This window comes from Gallus gallus, chromosome 9, assembly GCF_016699485.2.
Source record: "Gallus gallus isolate bGalGal1 chromosome 9, bGalGal1.mat.broiler.GRCg7b, whole genome shotgun sequence".
Taxonomy (NCBI): Eukaryota; Metazoa; Chordata; class Aves; order Galliformes; family Phasianidae; genus Gallus; species Gallus gallus.
In genome coordinates, this window is record NC_052540.1 from 10,405,561 (window position 1) to 10,422,282 (window position 16,722).

Sequence of the window (16,722 nt, forward strand, 5' to 3'; positions counted from 1 at the left end):
TGGGTATAAGTTCCCCAACCTCCTTAATTGGGCAATGCTGAGAACAGGGGAAGAGACTTTTTTTTTTTTTATAAGTAATGCTGACAGACCTGTAGTCACATAAAGCAAGCTGTAGGCTAAAAGAATTAGCAAGCTTGTGCAACACAGTCCTCTAAAAATGGGTTACTTCCCTTTCTTATATCCTGTCTAGCCAGTGTGGTTGGGCAGAGGGTTCTCTTCTGTGCCACTGCCAGAGATGGAAGTGTCTCTGAGAACAGGGAAAGAAGCACCTCATTTTTGCAATCAGCTGTCAGTCAAGTGTGGTGATTGTTATATTATAGTTGTTTTTTTAAAGTGATGTTAGGATTTACAGGTAGCGACGATATAGTTTTGTTACAGTAGGTCAGGGGATTCAGTTTTATAGCCCTTGCTGATATTCCATTTTCTCATTGCTCCTTGGATCTTTCTTATTTGGGTAGGGACATGCACAGGAGTTACAGCACCTGCTGCTGAGGTACTGCAGGGTCCTTATCACAACAGTTTCTGGAAAAAGTCCCAGGGTTTTGAGGTACTTTGGTGTTGTAATGCTCAGTATCATACCACCTAACTCCAAGATCCCCGAGTGCATGCTGCAGTCATGAGCTCTGGGTTTATGCCTTACAAGGCTTACGTCTAAAGATGCGCCAGAGTCCAGATGAGTGAAAAGCCGTGGAAACTACAGATGAACGAAATGCTGAGGTAGACTGGGGAGCGTAAGCGCCTTCTCTTGTTCAGGTCTCTGCACTGGCAGACACTCCTAATAGCAGATCTGTCTCTGCTTGGGGCCTTGAACTGGAAGGAACACCTCATGGCCCAGGGGGCTAGAGCATGTTGGGAAGACTTCAGTTCAGATTTACTCTGTGAGATCCAGAGTTGAAGCCTGAAACAGCCAGGATGATATAATGTTCTGTGGTGGCTATCAGTTTGTTCTGTCTAATGTTAATAATATTTACTCATTTGGACATAGCCTTGAGCCTCAGTTTCCTTCACAAGGTGCGCTTGGGGCTTTAGAGTCCATTATTCTCTCTTCTACTTCATTGAGTATTTCATTACTTAGACAAGATAAAGTCACTGCAATAGGAGAAACAGAAGAATAAGCACCTGAAGGAATTCCCACTTTTTTTTTAAACTGTATGCTCTTGTATAATTTACGTAACCACCAAACTCTGCTGGTATGGGGAAAACCTGCACTGTCTTGTAATCTGAGCACACATAGAGAATTGGAGCAGACTGATGGCATAGGTGGGGGGTGACAAAGTTGTGAGTTGTGCTCCATGATGACAGTAGCAGTTGGGTTGCTTGTTTGTGCCCTAGTGGAAATGCGGGCACCCAGGGCAGAAATTTAGCACCACAAAATGCAGGTGCTTCCGAGTTCACAGACAAAAAGTATCACATCTGCTGTTTAGGCTGATAAGAGTCACAGTACATAAGAGCTAGGAAACTTCTTACTTGTTTTAGTTACTTCTGTGGAAGTATTACAGTATGCTGTTTTTCATGCTCTTATAGCAGTTGAATATACTGAAAATGTGCCTTTTCAATTCAATGGTATTGTTTCTTTTGGTTTGCCCTACAAATTATGCTATAGCTATTATATGAAACAAGATTAGAGTCTTAAGTACAGTAGGAGCAAAAGATATATTTTAATTTACTTCAGTACTGCAACCCATTTGAGAAAATTACTTACACAGAGAAATACAATAATAGGAGGAGTAATTCATGTAAGATGTCTGTGCAAGTCAAGTGAGTATATACTAAAAGCAGCAAGTAATTGATATCCTTGGGTCACCGAATAAAGACGAAATGGGAAGGAGAGAAATATTGTACTTAGTCTAAGAACTATTGTTAGAATTAGCAACTTTATTTAGGAATCTGCCTACAAAGTGGAAATTTATGTAATTCTATTTACTCTACTTTGCCACCTGAGGTTTTTACTCTAAAATTGCCAGCTATTCTTTAATTTGGGATTGCTCCTCGCTGCTTCCTAATGCAGCATAGTCCACTGCTGAGATGCACTGCTTTCTGTGGGCTGAGATCTTATCCAGAGGATTATTGTCTTGTCACGATTAGGATTTCCTGTACTGAAAAAGCCAGGTATGTGGGATGCAATGTTTCCTAATACAGTGGACTTTTCCCCAAGATTTTAACACTTTTTATTTTAGTATTCAGATAGATATAGCATCTGTGCATTTGAGGCTAGACACTGAAAAATGGCTTGCGGAATCAGCAATGAAAGGTGTTAAACAGAATAAAAAAAGGCAGAAAAAAACACAGTATTCTGAAAAAAAATAATCAACAGCCAGATTTTGACAACATTAAGCAGTTCTTTTGGACTATTTTTAGGTGATTTTAATGACATAAATGTCACAAAAAATAGGAAAAACAATTGTGCCTCACTTGTGACTTTAAAGATGTGCATTAGTGCTTTGCCAACTAATAAAAAAAAAAAAATAACAGATTTACCTATCTGTTCTCTCAACATACTCAATCTAAAAGTTTTCTTGGACCGTTCCTTCATAACTGAATGCTGTCTGCCTCGCCTGATCAGGGCTCTGCTCCCCAGTAGGCACGGCTTTGGAAAGAAGGTAGTGGTAATTCTATCGAGCCACTGGGAAGAAGGAGGAGAGAGAGTAGTGTGGGAGATGTTGTGTGGGAACACACAGAGTGGAGAGGACTATTTAGCAAGATAAGCTCCTTCCTTGAACACTGTTACACTTAGATTTCTCTAATGTTCCTCATTTCACTGCTGAGATTGGGTCTAAGGCAATTTGTGTGTATTATCAGGTCACCATTTCAGTGACAAATAAAATAAATGTCTTGTAATCACCACTCCCTCCTCAGACACATTCTTTACTCTTTTTATAGCTGTTTTTCTTTGCTTCCATGTTTTAAATTTTAATATACAGATAACTACTCTCCTCATTTTTACATACAGCATTATATCCCAAATTCTGTGTTTAATATATCATGTTGTAATTCAGCATCAGTAACTGTCTTACTATCTTTTTTTTTTTGTATCTTAGCCTGTAAATACTTTAAAAACAACTATCATGTCTGACCTCTATGATTGCTAAGCCTGACATTTGTTTTTGCTCTTTGCTCGTCTCCATCAACAGAATGTTGTGACTGAATTATGTCTGTGATTTACGTTGCAAGTCTCTTGCATGGTACTGAATGCAGGTTTATTTTGCGGATTAGTTATAATTTACTTTGGCTTTTAGAAAAGCAGGAATTGATGTCACTGCTTGATATCTGTACAAAGAACAGCAGGAAACATTCAATTTTCTACTCCTACATCTAAATGTTCTCTTTAGTTGTGAACTGAAACACACTTACTAACCTACTGCTGTACTGAAAGCAAACTCCCAATTGAGAAGAAAATCCTGAGTGCAGTTTGACACTTAGTACAATATGAGTAGAGCACTAAGATGTATTTCATTTTTCATTCTAGCTTGCATTTATTAAAAGATGTTCCGTTTAATGTTAGGGGTTGAGTGGTTTGTGTGTTAACCAGTTAAAAAATTTTATCTATTATTTAATATATAATGTTATGTTTTTTGAGACATTCCGATTCTTTTATGAGGAACACTTAAATACTCATACTCATCAGAGATATTAAATCAGTTTGGTGGTTTATCTATATCTTCATTAAAAAAAAAACAACAAACAACAAAACAAAAACAAAAACAAAAAAAACTGTGTTCTTAAAACTGGAAGTGATTGGTTGCAGCATTGTGGAATGAAGCTATTTATCCACTCTCTGTTCTGGAGTTCATGAGGCAAATGTCTTTCGCACCTACCAGAGGAATGGAAGCTTATTCCTCCATGTGTGGTAGATGATATTGTAGGTACAGACATGCCATCATGAAACAGTGTCAGGACACAGTACCCTTAGGAAGCTTGAAAGAAAAATTAATCTTCAAGAAAGTAATCTCAACCTGGTTGGTAAATGTTACTAGGCCAACATTGCTGATTGTCATTTGTCTCAGGTTGTCAGTGTTTTCTGCTTCTCAAAAATATGGAAAATAAACAGGCTAAATCTAGCCTAAGACTAAGACATCTGAAGATGATACACTGTAGGTATATCATCCAACTGGAAAACACCTTCAAAATGATAGAGAAACTTAAAAAAGAAAAAAACAAAACAAAAAACCACCCCAAAAATCCAGCCTTCTAAATATCTGACTGATACGCAGGTGACACATTTCTTAAATAAAAACCCCAAACAAAAAACAACTCAACCAATCCTAGTGGACTCTTAATAAATCTTAATTTAAGGTCGCAGATACATGTTGGGCTCTTGTATTAACAAAGGACCATGTTTGAATCTCTGCAAGAACTATGCAAGAATTTTTTCTGACTCTGCATTGATGTTAATGAGTTTACTGTAGGATTCTGGATTAGCTTTAGGTATGAAAGGGACTTGGATATGTAGTTCTATATTTATAATGTCCTTTATAGAAACATTTGGAATTCTTCAAGTTAGTGTCAACTACATTTTTCTAGTTGCCATGTATAGACAGGATAAGAAAGAGACAGAATTATAGCCAAGATAGAAAGATGAACAAAAGTTTTCTAGCAGTCGAGAGTGTGACCAATGCATTCTGAATGCCCTTAAGCACTCTACTGACCATGTTAGTTTCCATGGCATGGATTTCTCTGACACCTGTGATTCAGACTGTCTGGTATGTTGGGAAATTTGGATTGTCCATCTCTCTGGTACAGGCACTGGAGTTGCTTCTCACGGAGATCCTAGTAAAATATGCTGCATGACATTAGTTCGAATTGTACTGACAAAAAATAAAAATCCCTCTGAAGTTTGTAAAAAATAAAAAAAATAATAATTAGGCTTACAGCTCTGTAACTAAAAGCTGAATTTTTCTCAAAAGCTACGGCTCACTGCTTTATACCTTTCTCCGTCAACAAATACTGAAAGACATTATTTGAGATAGGATTTCCTGCCAGTTAGCTGACAGTGGAACAGAATATGTTCTTAGTATTACTTATGCCTCTTCTCCATGAGACCACGAACAACTTACTAACACTATAATCCCAGTGCTCATCAGCCTTTTCTGCATAATGTGACCAAGCAGATGCAACCTAAGCCTGATGGAATCGAATGGAGACCAGAAAAATGCCAAAATATCCTAAAGCACTGTAGTATGGATTAGAGCTGGGGAGCATATGTAGAATGGAAGTGAAAGCACTGAGTAATGCTTTTCCTTTATGTTCTGAAACTGCCCTTATCTGTAAGCAGTGGTGCAACACAAGCACAATAGGCGCTGAACCTGCTGCTGGGCGCTACATGTGGCCGCTCTAAGTCAGAAAGGTTCAGATTTGTGCACGTAAAGACTATACTCAGCAGCAAGGAAGGCTTCAACTCCATATCTGGGATGTTTATATTGTGCTTGAGATAGACAACTGTGCATAAGGCTGGTATGACAGTGGAGTGTTGGATACTGTTGCCTCACGCCCTGTGAACTTAACTGAACAAGAAATTTTGCTTTGACAGAAATTTAATGTATTCTATTTTGGTATTTGATGTGTTTTTTGACAGAACTAATGCTCTAGGTGTTTTTTTTTTTTAATGGGGTTAAAAGTTAGCAAAATAGAGATAATTTTGTGAAATACAGATTAACAGGAACAAAGCACAGGGCTATACCACACAGACTCTAAAATTTGTTCAAATCTAGGGACGTTCGTTAAGAGCCAGGGCATGAATCTATTAATTAATTTATGAAGTCTCTAAATGGCAGCTTGGTGTGTGAGATAAATGAGATTATCTAGGAACAGCATTCTGGATAAACTTCAACCTTTTTAGAGTTGTCAACTGTTGAAGTCAAAATATTGTTAATATTTTTAGTCATGTGAACAGTGCAAGGAGAGTCATTATAGTCCTATTTTACCAATTGTAAATAGGACTACAGAACAACTTCCCTCAAATTAGATTACTGTAAAGGTAAACAATATCACCTGATAAGAGCTGAAGTGAAAGAAATGCATGTTATTTCTCAGAAAACCATATGTTCTCATCTGGAAACTCCAAGAATAACCAAAGTTGGCACTCCAGCTGCAGAAACCAGCGAATCATTCCCTTCTGAAAACATACCCGTAAGTTTCTCCCTCTTACAGTGAAAAAAGGGGAGAAGATAAATGTAATAACATGTGGGAAGGATAAAAGACTGACACGATTTTTTAAATGGTATATCAAATGGTTATTATTTTAGGGGAACCTATGTATTTTTAGCTACTCTAGGATGGTTCTTTGCATAATGTTAAAATGTAGTTTGTATTTGTAGCAAATAGCGATAGAAAAATCTAGGTATTGTAATGTTGGCAAGTGTGGACATTGTGGAAAAGACAGATGCTATTAGCATTCATCTCAGTGGGAAGTCCTGCACACAAGTAGGTCAAGGAAGACACTTCCAAAATTTGTACTTTTTAGTTGTAAATAGGAAATTTCCCCTCATTTTCATATCCAAAAGGCCACATTAAACCTGACCTCAAGCTAATGAGCAGTTTTCTTTGACCTTTATTTAGAATCCCTCCAGCTAGGAAATTGCCTTTTGTTGTCACTTAAAATATATTTCACTGTTAATGTTACTCAGCATTCTAAAAGAAGAGCTTTCAATCCAATTATGGAGGTACAGTGCAATCTTGACATTGTTGATATCAGTAGCATTTTTTTCCCCCTATTCTGGTGAGATTTTCTTCCAATTATTTTATTATATCAGTAGCTTTCATTGGATTTTTCCTTCTAGTTCTCCTCCGGTTTGCAAAAAACAAATTTCTTTTAGACAGAGTAGCATACGTTTGTGTACATAGAAGCTCTCAGTTCCTCGTTTATGCAATGAGTTATATTTGCGTAACTGTGGCGTTTTAATGTTTTCATCACTCTCATCTGTATGATGGTAATGGCTTTTTTCTTCTTCCAACTATGTAGGAACTGCACAAAAGCAGAGTTCTAAAACATGCTTCTTGCACTGTCTCTTCTAAAAATTAGCCTACTTTTTTCATAGCACTTACTCTGCCTGCCATACGCAAACTGATGGCATAAGAAATGCTCACCAGCCAGTTTTGCCACTTTTCTCTCTAATGACACCAGATCTGATGAGGAAGTTTTGATGAGGGCTGGAACAGTAGCACAATGGGGATGTCTAATGTTCACAAAATGATTCTATGCAGTCTTTTTATTTTTTCTTCAATGAAATTATTTGGGAATGTCTTGAAATTATATTTTTTCTCTTATAGATTAAAAAATGGTATAATTTGCTATTCTGATGTGTTCACAGATATAACTAGTAATAAATAGAGTGCTCCAATTTTATTTTAATGTCTTTAAATCCTTCTAGATTTAAGAAGAAAAGCAGAATTTTATTGTCAAGTTGATGTTTTGTTTTCTTTCGTCATTGTTAAACATTTCTCTTCTTCTCTCCAGACTCTCTATCAAAACACAAACACTTTTCCATCTCCATCTAATACATTCACAACTTAAATGAAAAGATAGAAAATTCTTAAATAGTGTGAATCACCTGTGAATGAAAGGCTCCAGGTGCAATTTATTGTTGCTGTGTGTGTAGAAATTGACATCTGGGTCAGGAGTTTTTACCTTAACAACTATGTATTGTAGTTTACTCAGCTGCAGGGAGGGAATGGTGATATTTACCGCAAAGGTGATTTTGGAAAAATGAGTATTATGAAATGTTTTGAGACCTGTTCTGGCACCTGACAGATTTTTGGACTGTGCATTACAGGGGTTTGGCTTGAAAATAGGGCTGAAAAGCTAGGGCTTGGTTGTATTACGAAAGGATAGAAAAGCTCACCTTGACTTCAGTGGTGCTGATTGTGACCCATGCAATGTCTGTGAAGTTGCACACTGAAACTGTTGTGCAGCCTGGGCCAGAAGCGTTAAACTTGCAAATGTCTGTCATATGCTTAATTAGGTGGTAAAACAGGGGCTTGCTAAGGATTCCGGTTGTAATTTCAGGGAATTTCTAATTCCGTAACTCTTGAATTATTTTGTGAAGTTTACCTCCTAAAATAAGAGTCATCCTTAAAGAAAAATATCATAAATATTTTGGTGTACCCTTGGTTTTTATGTCTAAGCAGTATTAACAGAATTAAGACGCATAGCAGTAGCATGAAAACAAACTTGCATACTGTCTTGACATGTGCATCTCATGGAAGGATTGCTAATTAGTGAAAATGCCAATCATTATGGAAAGTGATTCATTTTTGGGAGTGGATGATATCTACTGATGCCACATGGCATAGAATCAGTGGTGTGGGTACCAGTAATTACCAATTTTAAGAGTACTTGAGAGACATTTCAGTGTTCAAAATATTGAAAATGTCTCCCATATAAAAATTGTACTTCAATTCCATTGCAATCACAAGAGGGATTGCTTTTAATAGAACATGTGAGTAAAGAAAAATAAGCTATAGCTAATGGAGAGGGGGAAGAGGGGAGAAATAATAGAATTGTAGAATTGCTTGAGTTGGAAGGGACCTCAAGGATCATCTAGTTTCAACCCCACTGCCGAAGGCAGGGTTGCTAACCACTAGATCAAGTATCAGGGCTCTATCCAACCTGGCCTTGAACATCTCCAGGCATGGGAGCATCCACAACCTCTCTGGGCAACCTGTGCCAGCACCTCACCGCCCTCAGTGAAAGACTTCTCCCTGACATCTGATCTAAATTGTCCCTCCTTTAGTTTAAAACCATTCCCTCTTGTTCTATCACTATCTACTCATGTAGAAAGTTGATTTCCCTCCTGTTAATAAATCTTTTAAATATAGAAGGCTGTAATAAGGTCTCCCCGCAACCTTCTGCAGACTGAACAAGCCCAGCTCCTTCAGCCTGTCTTCATAGGAGATATGCTCCAGCCCTCTGATCATCTTCATAGCTCTCCTCTGGATCCCCTCAAAAAGCTCGACACCTTTCCTGTGTTGCGGTCCCAGACCTAGATGTAGTACTGCAGATGGGGCCTCATGAGGACAGAGAGGGACAACCACCCCTCTCGCTCTGCTGCCAACTCTTCTGATGCAGCCTACATTACTGTTGACCTTTCAGGCTGCAAGTGCACGCTACTGGCTCATGTTCAGTTTTCAATCTTCCAGGGCACTGAAGTCCTTCTCAGCAAGGCTACTCTCCAGGAGTTCTTCTCCCAGCTTATATACCTGTATATCTGGGATTATCCAAACCCAAGTGCAAAATAAATAAATATTTATCTACATATAGATACATAGATATATCTATGTATCCTACTATTAATTTTGGAACCAAGAACAAGTAGTTCATGCTGACAGCTATCTGTAGACACAGTGGTGCCAGAGGGTGAACAGTTGTCATGGGAATTACCTGGTCTGAGCATAGAAGGCATGGAGTGTCCCGATAGCAGTGGGGGCAGGTGGCCCAGGCCCAGTACTGGGGGACATGGAGCCATCAGGCACCAGCTGTACATGCTGTGCTGAGAGAAGGCAGCAAAGGGAGTAGTGGGTGAACCTGACAGCTTTTCTGCTCCAGTTCTTTATGGCTATGTGGTTTAGCGCTTCTCCCTTCACTCAGTAGTGAAAGATCTGGTTATTGAGCTTATAAAAATACAATCTTATGCCCCTTCTCCCCCCCCCCCCCCAAGACCAGAGGCATACCTTATCTCAGCAGGTGAAAAGCTGTTAACTCTGTGGCCAGGACGTTTTTTTTTTTTTGGAAATGCACAAATTCATTCTTCTGATTTGTTATTTATTTTCCAGATTCAATTATACCTTTGTGCAGTAGCAGCTTTGTTAAGCTAAATGCCTATTAAATGCTATATTAGACAACTTGCGGCAAGGCAGCAGCAGGGGCAGGGTGGCTTACTGTGGTCTCATCATTAATATATATACACCCAGATCCTAGGACTGGTATGGTACTACTAAAAGCAGAGTAAACATGCAAGAGGTGTCATAACCATTTATCAGATTTAGTTTTCTATGTGATCTTTTGTTACTGTCTTTTCTTGCTGTATCTACTTAAACTGAAGTTTACCTGTTCAAAGTAGAATAGCATTTTAAAGAGCATATCTTAGCAGTAAACATAGTCTGTTCTGAAAAAAAAACAACCAAAACAACCAAACTCATAGAAATAAGATTTCAAAATATCCAAAAACAGGGATGCAAATGAAAAGCTCTAAAACGTTACAACATGAAAATACCCGTGCCTATTGGTAAGTTCAGTTAGAGCTCAGCTACAGGTCTAAGACTCTTTCAAAATTAGGTGAAGACAAAATACAGCCACATAGGTAGGAAAATGACACACTTGTAACTGGATACATACCAAACAGTAACAAGGAAAAAGAACTGGAGAAATCAAGTGATGTACTGCCTCACTGAGAATCAAACAGCTTGAATGGAACACCTGAATAGTACTTGACAGTCAGCACCACACAATAAAAAAAAAACCACAACAGTGCAGAGCAATTCTGAATAGTTTCAGCTAGCCTGTAGTATTTGTATTAACATATGGTGATTAGAGGTAAAGATTTACTAAATCATAATGGAAAACGCAGATATATTTTCAAGCAAATGTCTTGGAAGGAGTTTGGCTGTCCAATAAAAAGACCCATGCTATGTGATTGCAGAAATATCAGTCTCTTGGAACTGAAGGAAACTTTGAACATATTAACATGCATGTATTTTGCATGCATGCATACTCAGAAACTTGTTAGTTCATTAATCTTAAATCAAACAGAGTGAGTAAATAAAGGTGCCAAAGAGAAATGGTGAAAGTTTTCCTTTAGCAGGAGAGCGTAACAGTCCCCTGTACACCAGGTGGAGGACTGGGAATGATTAACTCCCCTCCGCATGTGAAGGACAAAACTGAAATAGATCGTTAATGATTGTTCAAAGCTTGATTCATCATTAATGGCTTTTATGCAAACCTAAAAATTGTGATCATCTATTTACTTCTCAATGAACAATCTTCCTCTTTGAAAACTGCAATGACAAACGTCTAGAGTCAACTTCCTGCTGAGGAGGTCCTTCCCCATTGCTGTAAATTAGCATCGTTTGGCATTTCAGAAAGAGTTGGGTCACATTATTTTAAAATGCCGTCATATCTGTGAGTAGAGGCAAATATAACTGAATAAATACAGATTTAAACATTAGGTTGCTTGTGTTTTGCCTAATATATCAGTAATAATTTGCCTTTGATTTGGTTGTGATATATTATTTAATAGTATAGGAATCTTAAGGGGAGACTGAAGCTAAGTGATGCTTGTAGTTATGTTCTCATTGACTGTATGTTTTACATACGTAGTCTGAAGAAATATTCTTCCTTAATATGTGTTATCTCCTTACATCACCTGCTCTCTGTTCTGCTTGTTCACCCAACTTATATGTAGTGCTTGTGTAAATTAGGTTAAAACTTAGTGCATGTTCATGAGAGCATCTTAGATCATCTAGGGCTTTAATTGGGTTGCAGAACTTGAAGCCACTGTGAAAAGATGTGGAGAAAGGTTGTGCCTCTGCTCGGCACGACTCTAGAGAAGGATGCTTACAGATTCCTTGTGCTCAGTTAGGATTTACTTGAACTTTCAGAGCAGTCCATGGAAAAGCATCTCAGGCTTTAGTAGGACTGGGATGCAAACACCAATCACTGCAGTACCAGAAAAGCTCATTTAAGCTTATTTTGTATGTTTTTGATTATGTTCTGGGGCCCAACCACCATTCTTTGAAAAGGAAGCAGGAATAATTTTTTCTTTTTAAGTACATGCGTGTGAAAAAGGATCCACTCAGGCATATACTCCTTTACTGCTCTGCATGCAGCATGCATGTAATCTTGGTTATCGTTCCCAGCTAGTGAATAGTTATTGATAAACACTGAAAGCATATGCTGAACCATGCACTGTTAGAGACAGGCTATTCTTGTCTGGAGCCACCATCACATCTGTTTTCATAACCCAGTGAAACAACAGGAAGGTATCAACAGGAAAATTCTGCCCTCGGTTACAGCAGTGTTAACACAGAGTAACTGACTCCATCTGTGCTGGATTTAGTGTTTGGCACAAGAGCTAAATTATGTCAGGCATCATATCAATTCCATTCATTCCAAGGGACTTACTTTTGATTTACTTTTTCTTTGGATGGTGTGTTATTTTATTGATGTTAATACAAGGTGGCAGTGAATGTGTGCTGCTTTTGCATACAGTTCATCTACATACTTTTCCTGTATGCTATTTTCATAACAATTTGTGTAACACTAGTTTTAAAATAGAGTGTAAAATAGGCAGGATAAACAATACATAAAATTCACCTTTATGCCCAGATAACACAGCTATTACAAATGTAATTAATGCACAGTTCCAAGGGGTATAGCTGAAATTCTGTGCAGAATCATTATACCTCGTGACCTTCTAAGCTCTCTGCCATTTACTGTGAAATTGGTTGCTAGATTTCTCTTTTTGCTTTTATTTCCTGAAATGCATGCATCGTAACGGCAGTCATCAAAACTGCAGATATTAAGACATAGGGTACAGAAACAAAAGAATCCAGAAATCTCTGTGTATGATAAACTGGAGCTCTTTAGAATTACTTCTGAGCGTTGTTTGATGGTTATAGTTTTGCACACAGTAGCTCTAAAAAATTTTAATTGCTGAGGAGCTTTCACCCACCCCAGTAAGCAACTAGAATCCAAATTAATGTTAATGAGAATTGTCCATACATCCCAAGGAGAAAAGGATGCTAGAAAAGTCATTTTTCTCCTGAAGCAGCTTGTCTCCTTGACTCTGTCTGGAGAAGGAATGCATACCTTAGGAAATCAGTCTTCTCTTGTTAATTCCAGCTGAAATGCCTCAGAAATGTTTCTTGCAAGTGTTTTGACAGAAAGTAGAGAGAAAGATCGAAGGCCTGTTCCTGTGCTGCTGTGACTGGAACTAACACAGGAAGGCTTTTCAAAAGGAATATGGGGATGCGGCCCCACAGCCAAAATGGGAACTTAAGCATTTAAATCCAAGTCAAAGTAAAGCTTTTACATCTGAAAAACTGAAAACAAAAAGCAGAAAAGCCTTCCCAAAAAATAGAAGTTTCTTAATAGATCAAAAATATTTAACAAATGGAAATAAGCACTTAGTTCTCTAGTGTTCAAAAGAAAAAGCGCTCAAAGTCTGGTGCTGACAGCATACAATCTTATGAGAGGAAATGATCAGGAAGGGCCCCATGCAGATGAAATGCAAAGCAAATAAGTATTTTAATTCAATCTGTCAAAATTAATTAGAAGCAAGATTAAAAAAAAAAGAACACAATCAGATGAAGCATTAGCTTATTAATGTTAATTCCCATTCTGTTATTGTTTGTGATAAACTGAGTCATAGCTATTTGCTTTGCAGCTGATTAACTGCTCTACAGAATCTGAATTTTCTTTAATATATACCCTTTTTGGTTTGTGGAGAAAGTATCTCTTGGCAGTGACAAGCTCATAACTGTATCTCCTGCTTCAAAAGTTGGGGAAGGGAGATTTAGGAGATCAGGGTCTTGCTGAGGGTTCGCCAGGGGGAATTCCCCACCCTAGGTTAGTGTGCATCTTTCAGGGAATGTCCTGGGAGCTGGTTCCAGCTGTTGGATATTAGGGGGAGTTGCAGAGAAGGCCTGTGAATGTGTGCTGCATTTGCCCTGAACTTCCAACGTGACCTGATCCATGGCTATTTGTCATAGCTTACTCACTGTATTTCATAGCATACCCTCTTGGTCTTTCCCTGCCATGTGCACTCATGAGATACTCGCTCAGCCTTGGCACTGCTCTTGTGTTCAGTGTAGCTGCCAGATTGCAATTGCCTTGCACATGGAGGCAGGAAAAGCATGTGCCTGCTTGCTAGTGAATGTGTAGGCATTTTTGCTCATCTGTATTGAGTGGATCTACCACTGTATGCATAAAATCACACCCCAATTTTTCTTTATGCCTTTAGCTAGATTGTCATGAAGGTTATTGCTATAAATGCCCCTGAAGATTAGTTGTATGCTTTTGGAAGAACCACTGCACATCTGGACTGAATGTGGGAAGATCTGGTCCAGGAATTGATTCTTTTGATCAGACATATCAGATGTTAAGAAAACATTATCAATTTGTTCTTATTGGAATAATTAACAGATTACTGTTCTGGGATGTATAAAGCATAGATGGGTAGGTAAAGGTAGAAGGCTCGGAAAGCATTATCTCTAAGGCATAATGCATATCCTACATTTAAACTTGTAAGCTTTCATGTCTTTATGCTTAAAAATAACTACAAATAAATGGCTATCTTGTTGAATGTGTAGCAACAGCCTAAAAAAAAATATAGACATGTAGATGCATTACATATAAGAAATTAAAATAAAAATATAATTTCCAGCTACCCTTTATGTTAATGGAAGGTACATAATCCATTAAAAATAGCAGAGTTGGCATTTTACACTGTTAAGAACAAAACCATAGAACACCTGCCTTTTAAGCTAGAAATCTCTGTAGGTTCCTAATCATACCCCTGTGTACACTAAGAAGCAAAGGGGGCTGGGGAGAGAGGCACCAAGGAGGCAGACACCTTGGAATCGCTGTAGTTTGGAGATGATTGTGGAGGTATTTCATTTATGCCTTATTTCCCAGAGTGACGTGATAAGTTAGGTGTCCTTGTACCATCCCTAACTCATTGAGACAGCAGTGAACTCAACCAATAAATCTCAGCTGCCAGATGGGTTACTGGTCTTTTCTTACATAATAGCCAGAAATCTGGGAAGTGAAAATGAGGATCTTTCATTCCTCTTGGCCTTCAATCCTCTTGCGATTGAATCAACTGCTTTTGTTTCCTGAGAGAATGTCCTAGCAGACAAGATACAGAGCAGCCTTTGGTGAGGTGGTGCTGTTGAGGCTGCACCATTACATAACCAAGGTGAAAGTGAGGGAAAAGAGAGTTGAAAATGTTCAAATGGAGTGCCTACGTATTTTATATTTACTTGTTTTTCATGTAATTTTTATTCTTATTTTTAAAAATATTATTTTCTTATATTTTACAATATAAGCTTTCATTGAATTGAGTAGTAGCAGATAAAGATACTGTTTTTGTTTTCTTATATTTTGTCTTTGAATTTGTGTAGCAACCTGTGGAACGATCAGATCCAGTGTTGCTTTATCTGCATTTTCATAGCGTAATAATAAACAGCATTTTCTGAGTAGCACAAAGTCCCAGCCTTTGATTAGGCTGGAAGGTTCAAGCACTACAGAACATTCCTATCTTTCTTCGCCCCACTTTCCCACTGGCCATGATACAAAATATTAACAGCAGTTTAACTATATATTAGCATAATATATATACATGCATATATATTTTTTCCAATCTGAGTTTTAATTAACTGTGAACAAGCCTGATATGCAGTCATTTGTGCAGCAAATGTAATCATATTTTATGCATTTGAAACTTTTGGATGCCTGCAGTACATGAAGAACACTTTGAGTACTTGAATTATTACATATTTCATTATAACGTAATTCTATATTAGATATTCTATTTATGCAGAATCCAAAAATAGTCTGTGCTGTGTAGCAATGCAAATTTCAGCGAATAATCCGCAAAGAATTTCAAAACCTTAACCATTTGTGACACGGGCTTTTCTGTATCTTTAATGAATAATCAGGTTTTGAATAAGTTATACTGGGCTTTTCATGAGTAAAAACCATGTCTTTGCTTCCCTATTAAAGTCTATCAATTCTTGTTTTAGTCATATTGAAAATATTAGGGTTTATCAGTACGCTTCAAAATTTCTGAAACTGATTTTAGATGTTCTGTCGACAGTTAAAGTGCAAATCAGGTTGCTGTGCTCCCCCTTCCCACCTGCCAGCTGGTTGTTGGGGAATGAGACAGCATAAGCAGCTTGATGACCAAGGCTAGGTAGGGTAATGTGACGGCTGAGGAAATATCTGCTTCCCTCATATTTTCTTATTGAGGAATCCAGCTTGAAACCGTGTAGAATGGAAGGAAATTTCCTTCCAACTAGTTTAGAAAAGAGTGGACATTAACATGGAAGGTTTGTGAATGAGACTCTTATTAGACTGAAGTCAAAGATGTATAATGAAAGGCTTAAAGACTATACATTTCAACAGCTTCTCCTGTACTGGTATAAACTGAGACTAACAGACTGCCCTGAAGTTTGTGATGTTACCCTGATGTTAGAACCAGAGCTGAAGTCATCTCTGAGTTCAGACCACAGATCCTCAACAATATGTCAAAATGAAGCGAGGAAGGAACCTCTTCTTGATCTACTTAGAGACACTGCAAAGCAAGATTGGGGATTTTCTTTGAAATAGGTGGTACTGAGCAAAGTTTGCCCCATGATGGTATAATAGAAGATCCAAGCATAATTTTTTATTCCTGAATCCTTTACAAATAACTATTCAAATATTTAAGCAACAGTAAAGATGTATTTCAGTGCATTATTTTAAAAATACCCTATTTCAAAGAATCATAAAGAAAAGTTTCGATTTTTTTAACTGTTTTTCTCTACTTCTGCGTCCAAAAATAAGTACTGAATGTACAACAATGTGATAAAGAGTCAGATTGAAAAATCATCAGGTTGCTTTTAGGAGATTGACCAGAACATGCCATATGCATTTCTAGTGAATAGACAGCCAAACATTTGAAGTCCGTTCAGGATCTTCAAACGGTGTGTGAGAGATTTTCCATTTACAGCCTGACTCTATTACAT

The 16,722-nt window shown here is 37.8% G+C and overlaps 1 protein-coding gene across 3 annotated transcripts in view; it reads right to left on the reverse strand.

Annotated features, from left to right (window-relative positions):
* SLC9A9 (solute carrier family 9 member A9) overlaps positions 1-16,722 on the reverse strand; it is a 177,119-nt gene that overhangs the window by 24,038 nt on the left and 136,359 nt on the right. The window contains exon 15 of one of the 3 annotated variants that reach the window (XM_025153339.3): positions 1,635-14,842. Coding sequence (XP_025009107.1) covers positions 14,734-14,842 — 109 coding nt within the window. The 3' untranslated portion in view covers positions 1,635-14,733. 3 annotated transcript variants of the gene reach the window in all.